This window comes from Oryx dammah, unplaced genomic scaffold, assembly GCF_014754425.2.
Source record: "Oryx dammah isolate SB20612 unplaced genomic scaffold, SCBI_Odam_1.1 HiC_scaffold_9, whole genome shotgun sequence".
Taxonomy (NCBI): domain Eukaryota; kingdom Metazoa; phylum Chordata; class Mammalia; order Artiodactyla; family Bovidae; genus Oryx; species Oryx dammah.
Genome location: NW_024070193.1, coordinates 58,494,503 through 58,510,191, shown reverse-complemented (window position 1 = coordinate 58,510,191; position 15,689 = coordinate 58,494,503). Strand labels below are relative to the sequence as shown.

General features: G+C 39.7%; 1 protein-coding gene across 5 annotated transcripts in view; it reads right to left on the bottom strand.

The window, feature by feature from the left end:
• Positions 1–15,689, bottom strand: part of SLC4A7 (solute carrier family 4 member 7) — an 89,216-nt gene that overhangs the window by 16,221 nt on the left and 57,306 nt on the right. For all 5 annotated transcript variants that reach the window (XM_040246350.1, XM_040246351.1, XM_040246353.1 and 2 more), the window contains 6 exons: positions 14,177–14,338; positions 13,393–13,506; positions 10,795–10,956; positions 10,404–10,655; positions 6,030–6,098; positions 4,543–4,716 (listed from right to left, as the gene is read on the bottom strand). In XM_040246350.1, coding sequence (XP_040102284.1) covers positions 4,543–4,716; positions 6,030–6,098; positions 10,404–10,655; positions 10,795–10,956; positions 13,393–13,506; positions 14,177–14,338 — 933 coding nt within the window. The remainder of the gene's footprint in view (positions 1–4,542; positions 4,717–6,029; positions 6,099–10,403; positions 10,656–10,794; positions 10,957–13,392; positions 13,507–14,176; positions 14,339–15,689) is intronic.

Here is a 15,689-nt window from a genome sequence, read left to right as displayed (position 1 = left end):
ACAGTGGTATGTATATGTTAATCCGGGACTCCTAATTCATCCCCCCACCCCCACCTTTCCCCTTTGGTAACGGTAAATTTGTTTTCTATGCTTGTGAGTCTGTTTCTGATTTGTAAGTACGTTTCTTTGTATCTTTTTTTGTTTTTTTTTAAGATTCCACAAATAAGTGATATCCTATGATATTTGACTCTCTCTGACTTTCTTCACTTAGTATTGTAATGTCTAGGTCCATCCATGTTTTTGCAAATGGCACTATTTTGTTCTTTTTATGGTTAAATAATATTCCATTGTGTATACGCACCACATCGTCTTTTCCATTTCCCTGTCAACGGCCATTTAGGTTGTTTCCATGTCTTGGCTACCGTGAATAGTGCTGTTACGAACATAGGGGTGGCATGTATCTTTCTGAATTACAGCTTTTGTCTGGATATATGCCCAGGAGTGGGACTGCTGGCTCACGTAGTAGCTCTGGTTTTTTACGCAATCTCCATAGTGTTCTCCACAGTGGTTGCATCAGTTTACATTCCCATCAGCACTGCAGGGAGGTGCCCTTCTCGCCACACCCTCTCCAGCACGCTTTGAGAATGTATTTTCGGCTGCGCAGCGTCTCTGTTGCTGTGCGTGGGTTTTCTCTAGTTGTGGTGCTTGGGCTTCTCGCTGCAGTGTCTTCTCTTGTTGAGGAGCACAAGCTCTAGGGTGCGAGGGCTTCAGAAGTTGTGGTGCACGAGTTTCAGTTGCTCTGCAACATGTGGCATCTTCCCAGACCAGGGATTGAACCCACGTGCCCTGCACTGGCAGGTGAATTTTTTTTTTTTTAACCACTAGACCACCAGGGAAGTCCGCCAGCATTTACTGTCTGTAGACTTCTTGATGAAGGCCACTCTAACCAGTGTGAGATACCTCACTGTAGTTTTGATTTGCATTTCTCTTATAGTTACTCCCCAGGTGGCACAGTGGTAAGGAATCCATCTGCCAATGCAAAAGACGCCATATTCAATCCCTGGGTCTGGAAGATCTCCTGGAACAGGAAATGGCAACCCACTCCAGTATTCTTGCTGGAAAAATTCCATGGACAGAGGACCCTGCAGGCTATAGTCCACGGGGTCACAAAGAGTCAGACACAACTGAGCATCAATGTGATAATTAGCGATGTTAAGCATCTTTTCATGTGCTTTTTGGCCATTGGTGACATGTCTTCTTTGGAGAAATGTCTATTTAGATCTGGGTTGTTTGCTTCTTTGATATTGAGTTGCATGAACCGTTTGGGTACTCTGGAGGTTAACCCCTTGACAGTCACATCATTTGCTGATATTGTCTCCCATTCTGTGGGTTGTCTTTTTGTTCTGTTTATGGTTTCCTTCACTGTTAAAAAGTCTGTAAGTTTGATTAGGTCTCATTTGTTTATTTGTTTTTATTTTCATTCCTCTAGGAAGTGGATCTAAATAGACATTGCTGCAATTTATGTCAAAGAACATTCTGCCTAGTTTTCCATCTTCTGTTCTTACTGTTTCTTACCTTTTGCCTTTTTTTCCAGTTGGTTTTCATGAATTCCTAACAAGTTCTGTGAGTTTGGATAGAAACTCTGTTTTATATGTAACAAATATTCTCTCCCAGTTCACAATCTGGTTTTATTAAGGACATACAAAACAAATATCATGTGGTCAAAAATATCATCTTTCTTTCACTGTCAGATTTCCCTACCTTCTTTGAAAAATTTTCTTCAACCACTCAGTTATATGAATAATTTTCTAAATTTTCACTATAACTTGTTTTAAAATTTAAATCATGAACTGATTTACTATTTCTTTTGGAATATGATATTACATAGCAACTTATTTGGGCTTCCCTTGTGGCTCAGCTGATAAAGAATCTACCTGCAATGTGGGGGACCTGGGTTTAATCCCTGGGTTGGGAAGATCCCCTGGAGAAGGGAAAGGCTGCCCACTCCAGTATTCTGGCCTGGAGATTCCGTGGACTGTGCAGTCCATGGGGTCGCAGAGTTGGACAGGACTGAGCAACTTTCACTCACTCACTCACTCAGCAACTTTATTTAGCTCCCCCCCCCGTATGTAGTCTAATCTTTTATTATTTTTCCATTTAAGCGAATTTACTGCCTTTAATGAAATATTCAGGTGGTAAATTCTCATTTATCCTGATAAATTTCTGAAGTCATTAGTCCCGTTTTCAGATTTGTCAATTCTTATGAGATTTCATACTGTGTTAGCCATGCTGACTTGATGGCAACTTGTAAATATTCAGTTATCAAAACACTATAGCATTAGCACAGAATCAAGTCCTTCAACCCTCAACCCAACCAGGAATTCTGAATTATAATGACCTTTGTTTCGTGTATTCTCTGATATTTATTACAACTATATTTTCCTTTAATATATAATTTACATATCTAAAAATATCATATATAGAGTTTGATGCTTCTTAAAAATACATACAGTCTTGTAACCCAAGCCCCAATAGGACAGAGTATTTCCACCATCCATATTGTGGCTCTGGCATCTATTTTTCTCTATGAACTTTAAAATTACCCAGTTCTCACTGATACCACCCTTCTGCCCCAAAGACACAAATATACATGCAAATAAAATTAGTAAACTTCATACTTGGAAGTGATATTTTAATAATACTAATAAGTACCCCAAACAAAGAATATGGTGTAAGTTTCTATCTGTTCAGGTCTTAATTTTATGTCCTGCAATATTGCTAAGGGTTGACTCGTGTCCCTCTGGAAAACATTTAAGTACCAGCCCCTAGTACCTCATAATGAGACTTCATTTATAAACAGGGTTGCTGCAGCTGTGATTAATTAAGCAGAGGTCACGCTGGAGAGAAAGGGTTCCTTGTGCAGCACCCTAGCGCTGTGCTAAAGAGGTCAGATGCCGACACAGTGACCACACGGCGTGAGCCATCACAGAGACAGACCCGAGATACGCAACTGCAGGCCGAGGGGCGCCAAAGGCTGTCCACAGAGGCCAGGGAGAGGCAGAGGAGGACTGCCCTGCAGGTGTCAGGGGCAGCAGGGCCCTGGACGTACCTCGGTTGCTGACTTCTGTTCTCCAGAACTGTGACACACATTTCTGCTACTTTAAGCCAGTGAGTCTGTGATACTTTACCAGCTCTAAGAAACTAATACAAATATTACTACACTTTTTTTTCTCCTTAAATAAGGATCTCCTTTTCAATTTATTAACTATTTTATAGTTTTTGGTCACCATTATGAGTAAAATTTTTTTCATTTCAATTTTTAGCATTATTACTAAGATAGAGCCTGTATACTGGTTATCATGTTTTCTTGTATCCAGCTACCTTAACAAAATTCTTACTAATTCTATTAAGAGATTTTAGTCTTTTTTTGAGTCATTTGGGCCAATACATATACAAATAATGCTACTGTGTCATTATACCAATATTATATTACTCTTATCTTATACCACAGTCAGAACTTGCAATTCATACCATTAACACTAGTAAACAGTGGGCTTCTCCCTCTAGGTCAGGGGTAGGCAAACCACAAGACCCTGGGATAAATCCATTCCACCGCCTGTTTTGTATGGCTTATGAGCTAAGAATAGCTTTTACAGATGAGCATTTAGATCTAATCTGATGAGAGGAACAGTAACTTTTAACTAACTCCAATTGAGATATTGTTCCAAATGAAAAATTCCCTGCTTCTCATTGGCAGTCTTTCATTTAAAAAAAAGCTGTACAACTACGTTTTGAATTTTATCAGTAAAAACTGTGGAAATTTCTCTCCTGTTATGTAAGGGTCTATATAATAGTCTAGAGGCCTTCAAAGTTGATCCTTTACATAAAAAAGTGTACTGACTTCTACTCTAGATGCTCATATACCGGTATAGACTCATGTACCATTGTCTTAAAACCCCTCAAACCACAGCTGTGGTTATGTATTTTTTCTCTTTCTTAATTTTGTATATTTTACTTATTATAAAGGAGTTATCCATTATTGATTTTTACAAATAAAAACTTAGTTGCATTTAGGTCTTCTTGAAAAATAAGGGCAATGAAAAGTGTACATTTTCCTACATGTATAACTTTAGCTCTGTCTCACAGATAAAAAGTTATTCATTTCAATATCTCCTTAATGGTTTTTTTTTTTTTTAACTCAGTTTTCCACCCCACGCTTATTTTAGAATTTAGTCTCTAAATACTGAACATTTCTTAGTGGCTTTTCAATATTCATTTGTAATTTATCTGCAATCAGGGAATATTACTTTGTTGCCATGTATATAAATCAACTTTTACATAATATTTGCAAAAGGATATTTGCAAATAGTCTCTAGCTTTTAGGTCAGGCTAATATTTGTTTCATAAAATGACAAGCAAAATTTAACTTTGAAAACGATGGGTTTCTTAGCCAGAAAGGGCTAATTCACATTTCAAAACATCTGAGGTTCTTGAAATCCTTTTCTCCAAGTGAACTATAAATATTAATAAAAGACAACTGCTATCAACACACAAAGACATCACTATTAATAGTTGGTAATAAACTCTGGAAAAAAGACTCACCATCATGGGGAACACGACTGCAGCCGCGGAGGCTTTTATCACCCACAGGAGGACCAGGCAGGTGAGCTGGACGACGGTGAAGGCGTGCACCTTCCAGAGAGGCACGTAACGCAGGTAGATCAGGTCAGGCTGGTGCTTGGCCGGCATGCCGAACAGCTTAATGCGGTCAAAGAACTGGGTACCGGGCGGAAAACGAGACAGGAGAAAGTTTTCGACAGAAAGGGCATTTCTGCTACTTAGGAAAAGAAACTGTATCTACTTTAGGGTAACTTCCCTGGTGCTAAGATGTCCTGATAACACAGGAGAGTGTTTCAGTTGACAACATCTTCATCCAGGAGAAAAAAAGCAAGGCAACCATTTGAACAAACGTGATTTCATGAATCAGAAACTCAAGTCAACATGTTTTAAATTGGGGAATTAAACTAGCTCCACAAACTTATCTATGAAAAGACGCACAACTCCTTTAATCTCTTTGACCTCTTTATCTAATATGTAAAATAAGAGAGTAACAATCTCCTAGAGTTCTTTCTAGATCTATCATGACCGATTTCTATGAAAATAACCTGAGGTAACAATCACCAATTTTTCACCAAATGAAGCAGAAACCATGAGCAGTTCCCTGGGCCTGTTTATAAACTGGGAATAAGAGCAGCCCTACACACCTCACAAAATTATTGCAAAACAATAAAGTGAGTTAATGAGAGCGTCTCTTGACCACAGGAAGGCAGAGCCTGGACTGTGTGAGACAGCAAGGCTGCTGCGTCTGAGGCGCCCGGCGCCCTGGAGCTGGGACCGCATGCCGTCTGCGGCCGGGAGTGGTGCCAGCGCCGCCCGGGCAGCTGCACGTCGTGCATGACGGCTGCATCCACACAAATCCTAGCGCGCTCCGTCAGCCTGCCCAAGAAAGGCTGCAAATGAGCCAAACAGCGGTGACATCACTGGATTCTAGCCTGTGCTCCACTGCTCAGTGAAAAACTTTCAGTGAGTCTGTTTCTGCGTCACAATTTACAAAATTAGCATTTCTTCCCTTCCTGCTTCCCAAGGTTGTTCTGAGGATAACAGAAAATCGCTTAGTACCAGGCTCTATGAACTGCACTGCCCCACACAAACAGCAGGTGTTGCCATGGTTATAGAAAACTAATAGCTACATTTCTTTTTCAGCAACTGAAACTGCTGTTCCAACATGCCAGTGATACCCTTTTTCCCCCATTCCAATCCTTTTAATCCTCCCTCTTACTATATTAGCCTTCATTGATAGTTACTTTTCATTAGCTTCCATTAAAATATGTAAGGACATAGGTCATGATGTCACTTTCAGGGGAAAAAAATGTACAACAATAATTATTTAGAAAATGTGGACTTGAAGTCAATAGTTAATTTGCCAAAATATCAAAGCTGAGAATACATCACTACCATCACAAAAACAATGTTTGAAAATGTACAACGTTTAAGTTTTTCTACAAAATCATTAAATGCTTATGACTTGCCTGGATTCCTTTTAATGAGGAAACTCCCATATAAAGGAAAACACCATATAGAACAGGCATTGGAATGAACTGGAAGTAAAAGGACCACAATTAGAAATCATGCAACTAAAGCAATTTCACATAAAAGATACATAAAAACATTGTGAGTTCCTATGAGACAGATTTAAAAGATTTTTCAGTGATGACAGGGAGTTCCCCGATGGCTCACTGGGGAAGAATCTGCCTGTACTGCAGGAAACACAGGGGACGCACGTTCAATCCCTGGGTCAGGAAGATCCCCTGGAGGAGGAAACAGCAACCCACTCCTGTCTTCTTGCCTGGAGAGTCCCACAGAAAGGGGAGCCTGAAGGACTACAGTCCATGGGGTCACACAGAGTAGGACACGACTGAGCTTCACACTCAGTCAGTGATGCTTCTGCTACTGCTGCTGCTAAGTCGCTTCAGTCGTGTCTGACTCTGTGCGACCCCATAGACGGCAGCCCACCAGGCTCCCCCGTCCCTGGGATTCTCCAGGCAAGAACACTGGAGTGGGTTGCCATTTCCTTCCCCAGTGCATGAAAGTGAAAAGTGAAAGTGAAGTCGCTCAGTCGTGTCTGAGTCTTAGCGACCCCATGGACTGCAGCCCACCAGGCTCCTCTGTTCATGGGATTTTCCAGGCAAGAGTGCTGGAGTGGGGCGCCATCGCCTTCTCCGCAGTCAGTGATGACCCTTGTGATAATGGTGATCACACGCACTTCAGTCATGACACTGAACTTTTCTACAAACAAGAAAAGTGCTAGTATACAATAACCTTGAAGAATCATCTTCTGATGCTCTCTTCTAAGAAGGGACTATGTTCCATGGTTAAGAGGACAGGCACCACAATCAGACTATTTGGCTTAAAAGCCCTTTTAACCTCTTACTGAGACTTAACCTCTCTTTCTTCTAGCTTCTGCATCAGATTGGCTTGAAGGTTAAAAACTTCAAATTCACAGAATACTCAGAAAAGCACAAGGTACATATTAAACCCCTCAAAAAGTATTAGCCGTGATTATCACTGTCACTACCCTTACAGTGACTGTTAAACAGTGCCATTTACTGAACATATATAAGAAATAAACACCACTTCCCAAAAGAACGTTCTCATTACTTCAGCAGGAAGTAGGATCCCAAACTGCCTACAAGCCCATGTCCAGGTCTTCCACAGGAAGGCTAGCAACACTGACTCAAACACCACGTCAAAACCCACCCAGGGAGAGCCCGCTGAGGAAAGGAGACCTAACCGCCAGCCAGCGGAGACTCATACTCACTCCCTACTACACAACCTTGTATGTGCTGAACTAAGGACAGCGGAAGGCAAGAAAACACAGCAGAAGTTTCATCAGTACCCTCAGGGAACTCCAAGATAATACTCAATGCCTAAAGCAACTTTAGAATGCTAGGAAAAAAGGAATAACCAGAATGAAAAAAATTAAAGATATAATTATCAAAATAATTTAAAAGAATTTTAGAATAATGATTTTGACAAGACTAAAGAGATCATTAAAATGATAAGGAAAATAGGGGAAATTTTAACAGTGAGAGTAGAGAAGAGGAATGTAACTATGTATCCAGGAGGTCTAACATCTGTCTACTTGAAAGTGAATAAACATCTAAGAGAAAACAGAAGAGGAAATAAACAGCTAAAGAATATTCACATAGTCAAGGCCCAAGTTTCCAGAGTAAAAGGATGCACAGAGAGACAAGCAGGGTAAACTAAAAAGTACCTATCTACCTAAGTACCACGGTGAAATTGCAAAACACTATGATCCCTGGGTGTTCACTGAAAGGACTGATGTTGAAGCTGAAACTCCAGTATTTTGGCCACCTGATTTGAAGAACTGACCCATTTGAAAAGACCCTGATGTTGGGAAAGATTGAAGGCAGGAGGAAAAGGGGGTGACAGAGGATGAGATGGCTGGATGGCATCACCAACTCAATGGACATGAATTTGGATAAACTCCGGAATTTGGATAAACTCCGGGAGTTGGTGATGGACAGGGAGGTCTGGTGTGCTGCGATTCATGGGGTCGCAAAGAGTCGGACACGACTGAATGACTGAATTGAACTGAGAATGGTAAAAAATGCTTCTGAAGATACAAACACCAAATAGATATCAGATCTCTTATCAGAACCACTGATCTTCAAGCAACAACAACTTTAAGACTCAAAGTAAAATACACTTGAACCTTGAAATGAATACCCATCTACTAAACAAACGTGTAAGACCTCTGAAAGTTCACTAATTATGGCACCATACATGCAAAAATTACTCAAGGAGTTCCTTTAGCATTATAAAAAAATTCATTTAGCAATACAAGAAAAAGTGGAACATGTACTTTTTTAAAAAGAAAAGTTAACAGATATTAAGAAAACTTATCAGGCTATTATTCTAAAACAGTAGGAGTTTGGGAAGTGAGGTGTATTTCTGCCTCCACACAGGCTGATCTCACTGCTTAGTCCTTGGCGAGTATTTTTATATCATCATAACACTGATTACACGTCCCCCGAAGGTTTACATTTCTATAATTTAACTTACAAAAAAAGAAAAATGAGTGTAGATGTGGGCAACCTTTACAATAATAAAATGTAGCCAACCAAAAAACAAGTGATGAAAGGGAGAAGGGGGTGTGGGGGTGAATCCTCATGAAAGATATAACCTCAGGTCAGAGGCTCTCAAGCTTTTTAGTCTAAGGACCCCTTTTCACTCCTAACAAGTACAGAGGACCCTCCTCCCAAATATTTTTGCCTTTGTGGATTCTATACTTAGAGAGACACATAAATAAATAAGCAAGTAGTTGTATCAGAAATAGATACTCACCACATTAGAAATTAAAAGAAAACTCTTAAATAGTTATTCTTAGTTCATTTCAAAATAATAAACGCCTTACAAGGTAATATAAAGAACATACTTTTACTGGAAAGCTGTCATTTCCAAAGAACGTAAGGTTAAGTGAGAAGAGCAGCACTACTCCGTGTCCCTGTAACTCTCTTCAGTGGGTGGTAACAGAGGACCCCACTCTCACGCCTGCACCTAGCTCAGCGTGCTGCCTACGCGGTTCTGGCCAAAGGCCGTGAGGACAACCCTGCCTCACACAGGCGCACACCTGGGCAAGCACGGCTCCTGCGACCCCAGACAGAGGTCCTTGGGCGAGCCTTTAAGAATCACTATCTTGGTCAGTGAGAGTCACTATTCTCACTATTTCATTAAAGATAATAAAGTTAGAAATAACATTATAAAAGTATGTAGAACCGTAATGGCACTGACTAACAAAATATCTTAAAAAACAAAGGAGTAAAAAGTTAACATCTAGAGCGTTGCTTTTGGAAAGTGAGAAAACAAGCTTTTCATTTTAGAGCTTTCTTGATATTCTACTTGAATTTTTCTGCTTATATGCAATTAATACTTTAAAATGTTTGAAACTACTAAAAAAAAAAAAAAAACATGTTAAAGGGCAACCTTGGTCAGCAGGGGGCACCGCACGCTTCTCCTCGTCTCTTGCTGTTCTAACAAGACACTCCCCACCATGAAGAAACTGCCCATCTGCCCATCTGTCTTGTCTGTTTCACCAGCCAGACTGCCAAATTCTTCAAAGCAGACACTGTCCTATTTGTTACTGTTTCCTCAGTAACTAAGTACAGAAACTACTCAACAACTATCTGGCCAATTAGCTGGCTCCACAAAAGAAGGCCGAAGAATTCTAGTACTGACAGCAGTTTTTTCAGCCCATTCGTAGCACACACGCATACAATGCTCCACATTTGTACTGTGATTTATGAACAGTTTACAAGCAGACAAAAATGGAGTTGAGCTCTTTCGTGATGAACAGAAAATACCAGATTATATCCTTAGCTAGGTTTGCTAGGACTGGTTTTTTGGTAAATTACCAGATTCAGTAGAATATGCATAGTAAACCTCAGATGTGACTAAAAGGTATGAGTGCTACCACTTATATCTCATTTAGTTCATCAGGAAGAAGGTACTAATTCGATTCATAGCAGTATTCTTTTTTACATTTCAGGTAAATTACTATTTCATCCACCTTTCAATATTACTTCCACTAATATGCTTATAAAATTCTCTAGGTATATTCTTCCTTTAGATCATAACTAAGCCACAGATGAACTTCTTCCAAAACTCTAGTCTTTAACAGTAGCCTTTCACATTATTTTTCAAAAGGATACAATCTAACCCTGATGCCTACCACAGCAACCACCATTCCAAAATATTATTTTCCAAGTAAACTCTAGGAAATGAAACTATTTTAGATATTTGAATGTTTCCTTTTCATACCACCAAGTATAAATTTTATGACAAAAAAAGATTTTTAAAACACTGTAACAAAGAGATTTTACCTTGAGTACTGAAGTCATGAACACAGACAGGCCCATTAGAATAAAAATCATTAGCCCTGTCACCCGCTGTTCACGAATGCCCAAAAACTTGGGTTGCTCCCCGGGAGCAGAGCATTCAGATTCCACTTTCAGGCTGTTGACATGACTTATCGACAACACCGTCGCAGCCACGAACCACGGAAGGCCCATGACAGAGCACAGCCCCAGCATGACACCAACCACGAGCAGGTCCAGGTGGTAGCCAGCTCCTTTCTGCAAGGGGAACCACACGAGTATCCGTCAGCACATCCTGTTCTTTCAGGTTCAAAGTCTGCACTACTCAGAGAAGGAAACTCAAGTTCACCCCCTCCAACTCAAAGAAACAAGTCTCGGGACCCACTCTGAAACTTACCTTCAACTTGTGCTCCTTTCTGTTGATGATCACCGCTGTGATCTGCTGATCCATGAAGATGAGAATGGTGCAAAGCAGAGCCGGAATGGCAGCTATTAATAAGGTCCACCAAGGGTTCTCTCCCAGTGGGCTTATGATCCAGCCCCTATTTTTATCAGTAGGCTGTTAAAACATCGAAAAATTCAAAGGAAGAAAGAAAAGTTTCCTTCTAACAGCACAGACTGTGTCTACCCTCAAGAAATGCCAAGGCGTGGGGAAGAACTGGACACTGGGCTCCGTCGTGAGTTATCCGCAGAGACGCTCGTGGGGATTTTCTTGTCCCCGAGGCAGGTCCCTGCACACGTGACTGAGCCACCCTCTCCATCCCAAGGCAGAATCTACGTCCTCCCCCTGGGCCTGGGAACAAGGCCACGGAGACCCTGCGATCCTGCGTCTTGACCTGGAAGGACCTTGCTGCTGCTTTTCCAGCCTCCTGGAGCCCCGGGGTTAAGCTCTGAGTAAGCCTGGATGAGCTTCTTGCGGATGAGACACAGGATGGTGAGACAGGAGTAGGAGGCAGCTCCCAGTCCCTTCATTCAGCCTCTGTGCTGAGCTCCCAGACATGCCCCCACCGAGGCAGTAAAGACAGCAGGCACCCAAAGATCCTCACCAGGAGACCAGACCGCCCCCACCTTAGCCTAGGGCCAACACCACAGATTTATGAACAAAAAGAACTGTTCTTTAAGGATATGATGTTTTAGGAGATTTGTTATGCAGAAACAGGTAAGTGAAGCAGACTTTCATTTCAACACACGCCTATCCACTCCATATAAAGTGAAGTCAGACTATCTACGAGGTCAACTCTTAAAACTATTACTAAACGGAAGATCTTACAGACGAGTCCGTGGCAGCGGCAGCGCTCAGTCCCCACGGGGCCTCAGGCCACTGCTCTTCCAAAGCAGGGACTGACAAAACCCTGACACGTTATCAGATACGAGCATGTTTCAATGCTGTGACATAAAATCTGCCTTATAATGAAACGTTTTTAAAGCTCCTAAGGATCTAGCGTTCTTGGAGGGTACTGGATATACTGAAATTTAAGCATATTTCTATCCCTTAGCCTTTATGTTAAGCCTATTTTTTTCTACAAGAAAACATCTGCCAACATAAAAGGGAAATTAAACCATTTTCAAACTCAGATATTCTCACGTCCCCACACTGATACACATGACAACACTCCACAGTCAATACCGCACACGGGAAAAAATGTTTTGTCTATATGACGCGTGTACTCCTAACTGTGTACTTCCCCAGGTGTATTTAATAAGCCTTGAAGTCAGTTTGATACTTCAAAGCTAGATAAATGAGTAACAAAGGTATATTTGGAACCGGAATAAGGAAGTGCGACCAGGATTACAGGAAATTACATTAATATAATTCACAGTTTTGTCAATTTGTAAGACTTGGTCAACACAGAATGACTTAGATATAGTCATATCTAACAACTTAAAAGTTTTAGTGGCTCAATATCTATGCTTTTAAGCAAAGGTCTCCAAACTTTTTAATTTATATACTCTTAGCAACAAAAAGACATTTATTTACCCAAATGATTCTATATTCACCTATGCATTACATTACTAACAACTATCTTTATAGTGAAATTTGCATCATAAACATTACAAAGCTTAATGTTTCTAATTTTTAGATAAAATATGAGTAGATCCATATAATTTGAGGATCATTTTCCACGATGTATTCTACTTTAGAGGACACAGGTTTTAAAAATGATCTATTTTTTAACCCCAGTGAGAGAGAAAACAGACTAAATTTATCTTCATTATATTCCTTATTTCTAATCCCCTTTAAATTTTCTGCTTCTCAAAGAAGTCATATAATTTGTTATATGTAAATACATACAATGACACAAATACTTAACTATTAAAAATTTCCAGAAACTATTCAAAACCTACCATCTCCAACTTAGAAGGGAAAATAATTATCAGATGTTGCGTTATGCAGGCCATGGGGTCGGCAAAGGGTCAGATATGACTGAGTGACTGAACAGCAACAATACAAAAGATATGTAGTTCTAATGCAACCAAAGAGTTCATGGTTCCTCAGACTAAGCATCATTTTTCTTGTGGAAAAAAAATTCTTTCTTGACTCTGCTGAAAAATGTTACAAGACACTTTCCAATTACTGTCAGATGTCTCAATCACTCTTCTAGGAATTTTAATTAGGATCCCCTTGCTACTCTTATAAATTCAAGTTTGAGTTACTTCTTCACAAAGGTATAAAGAATGTTTCTTTCACCTGGAGAGGGTATCGTGAACTCCAGCTATGAGAGCAGGACACTGGTCTCCTCACTATGAGTATTTCCACTCACTCTCTGTGATGGGCTCGATTTGATACCTTCTCGCTTATTTCCTCAATATGTTCACTTGTCTCCGTTCATCTTGTCATTGTTTATATCTGTGCAACGTATATATAATCTTTCCTTTCAAAGCATCAGCTCTTCACAGAGAATGTGCATATTTTAAAAATAATTACCTAGGAGGCAGTATCTTAAAGTAGTCTGGTATTTCCCAGTAACAAATAGCCAAGTGTTTTAATCCTTACCTCAAATTTTTCAGGAACATGAAGTTTAGGAGATGGAACTCCTACAAGGTAGTCAATTACAACCATTATTACTATGGTGAGAAATACAGCAAAGTCACTGATTGTCGATCGCACCTATGTTAAAGGGGTTATGTTAGTATAGACATGGAAATCTGTCCTTTCTAAGTAATTCATATCCTTTACAGATTAAATATGCCGCTAGAAAGTGTGAATGAGCTTTTTAATTAGTGATGATGCATCAGTGAAACACATTTGTAACTACTATTTTCTACAAAAGATAAGAAATGCATTTCACAACTAACCTATCACGTCCCTTGATGCCACTGTCTTTCTATTGTTAGCTCAGACAGGGAATAGACACCTTTAAAGTTTTGTTCAAATATAATTGCTTTACAATGTTGCGTTAGTTTCTGCTGTACAATGAAGCGAATTAACTCCATGTATACACACACTCCCCTCCCTCCTGCACCTCCCTCCCACCCAGCCCCTCCAGGTCGTCACAGGGCACTGAGCTGAGCTCCCGTGGTACACCGTAGCTGCTCACTAGCTATCTGTTTTACATATGGCGGTGTGTATGTCAATGCGCTCAGTTCGTCCCACCTTCCTCCTCTGCCCTACGTCCACGTGTCCGTTTGCTACACTTTTCACTGTGAATACTTTCCTTACAGCTACTTGACATAAAATTACTAACCTCAAACAGTATCTTATTGTTTTGAAATAAATCAAGGAAATGAAAACTAAAAACATGAGAATTACAAGAACTCCGAAATTAAACCCCAATTACCTTGGTAGGAAAATAGCGCTTGGTCTTAAATTGCTTGAGGAATGAAGACAGAAAAAACGTTGTGAAAAATAAGATGACAGACCAAAAGAGCACATCTGGAATATAAGGTCCATGGAGACCACAAGCTGATCCTACAAATGTACCATGGTAGATTTTACACTCCTGAAAAAAAGGGGTGAAAAACAGAAAAGGGAGGGATAAAGGGGATTCTCAGAGATCCAATAAATTAGTGAGGAGCTTCTTTGACTGTAAGATGCTACTTATCAAAAGACACGCCATTATTTTGTCTCACTTAGAAAAACTCACCATCACGTCAACGTTAAAACACAATCAATTTTAAAACACATCTTGAGTTCAGAGAGGTAATGATTTGACAAATCTGTGCGTCTCAGAAATCACTGAAATGAAATAATGTATTTTTTCAAGTTACTATGTCATACACCCTCTTCTTTCAGCTCTTTATTTCCTTTAGTGAAAGGTTTATATACTGAGTATTAATTCCCAAATATTTCGTTTGTATCCTTGGTCAGCAATTTTACTATCTTTCCATTATTTTTGAACAAGTTGCTTAAAATAAAATCAAAAGTCAGAAAATTACTACTCTGCCTTTACAGTGCTGAATAAGAGATGGCTATAATGCTAAATTCAACTCTATAGTAAAAACTGTATTTGGCTTTTTTGACTTTTTTCTGACTTTTCTAAAGGTGAGATTAAAGCAGTAAAGTGAACCACCGAAATATTTCCATTAATAAAATCAATAATATAATCAATAATATAGCACAATTATGGATATATATTGACTTGATTTTCCTTTTGAGGGAAAAGAAAACTGAAAGACAACCAGAGATTCACAGAAACAACTGAAGTCCTTTTCTCTTTACTTATTTTCTAATGAGATTCATTTTCAAAACATAACAAATCAGGTTTACTGAAACAAAAAAATAGTCAAAGGAGAATCCATTGATGGATTCTCAATAGCCAAACTGAGAATCCATTACTCTCAATTTCTGTGTGCTAACATTAGTAACCCTACAGTTTACAACATGGATCATAGAAATAAAAGCTTCAGCTATACAAGGAAACTTAACATGGCCCTATTGGGTATCAAAAAAAACCACACTGAACAGACCAAATAAGTAATCTGAAATATTAGGACATCCTATTCAACATGAAATGAGTTTTTTTGTTTTTATTTTTTTAACAAATCACTTTCATTTGAACACCTCTATTAACTCTCTTTCAGAACAAAAATTACTTGTTCAATACACAATAGTCCAGCACTATTCTAAGCTGATGACTTACTGATACCGTGCTTTGTGTCCACACTGTGCCCAGGACCATCCGTGTTGGGAAGCTGTCATAAATCTATACCGCCCATACAACCAGCCAGCAGCCAGTCACACGGCAGGAATGAGCACGTGGAACACGTCTGGTGCAGCCAAGAAACCCAACTTTTAACTTTATTTACTGTACACTTAAATACAGACACATGTGGCCAGTGACTGCTGCACCA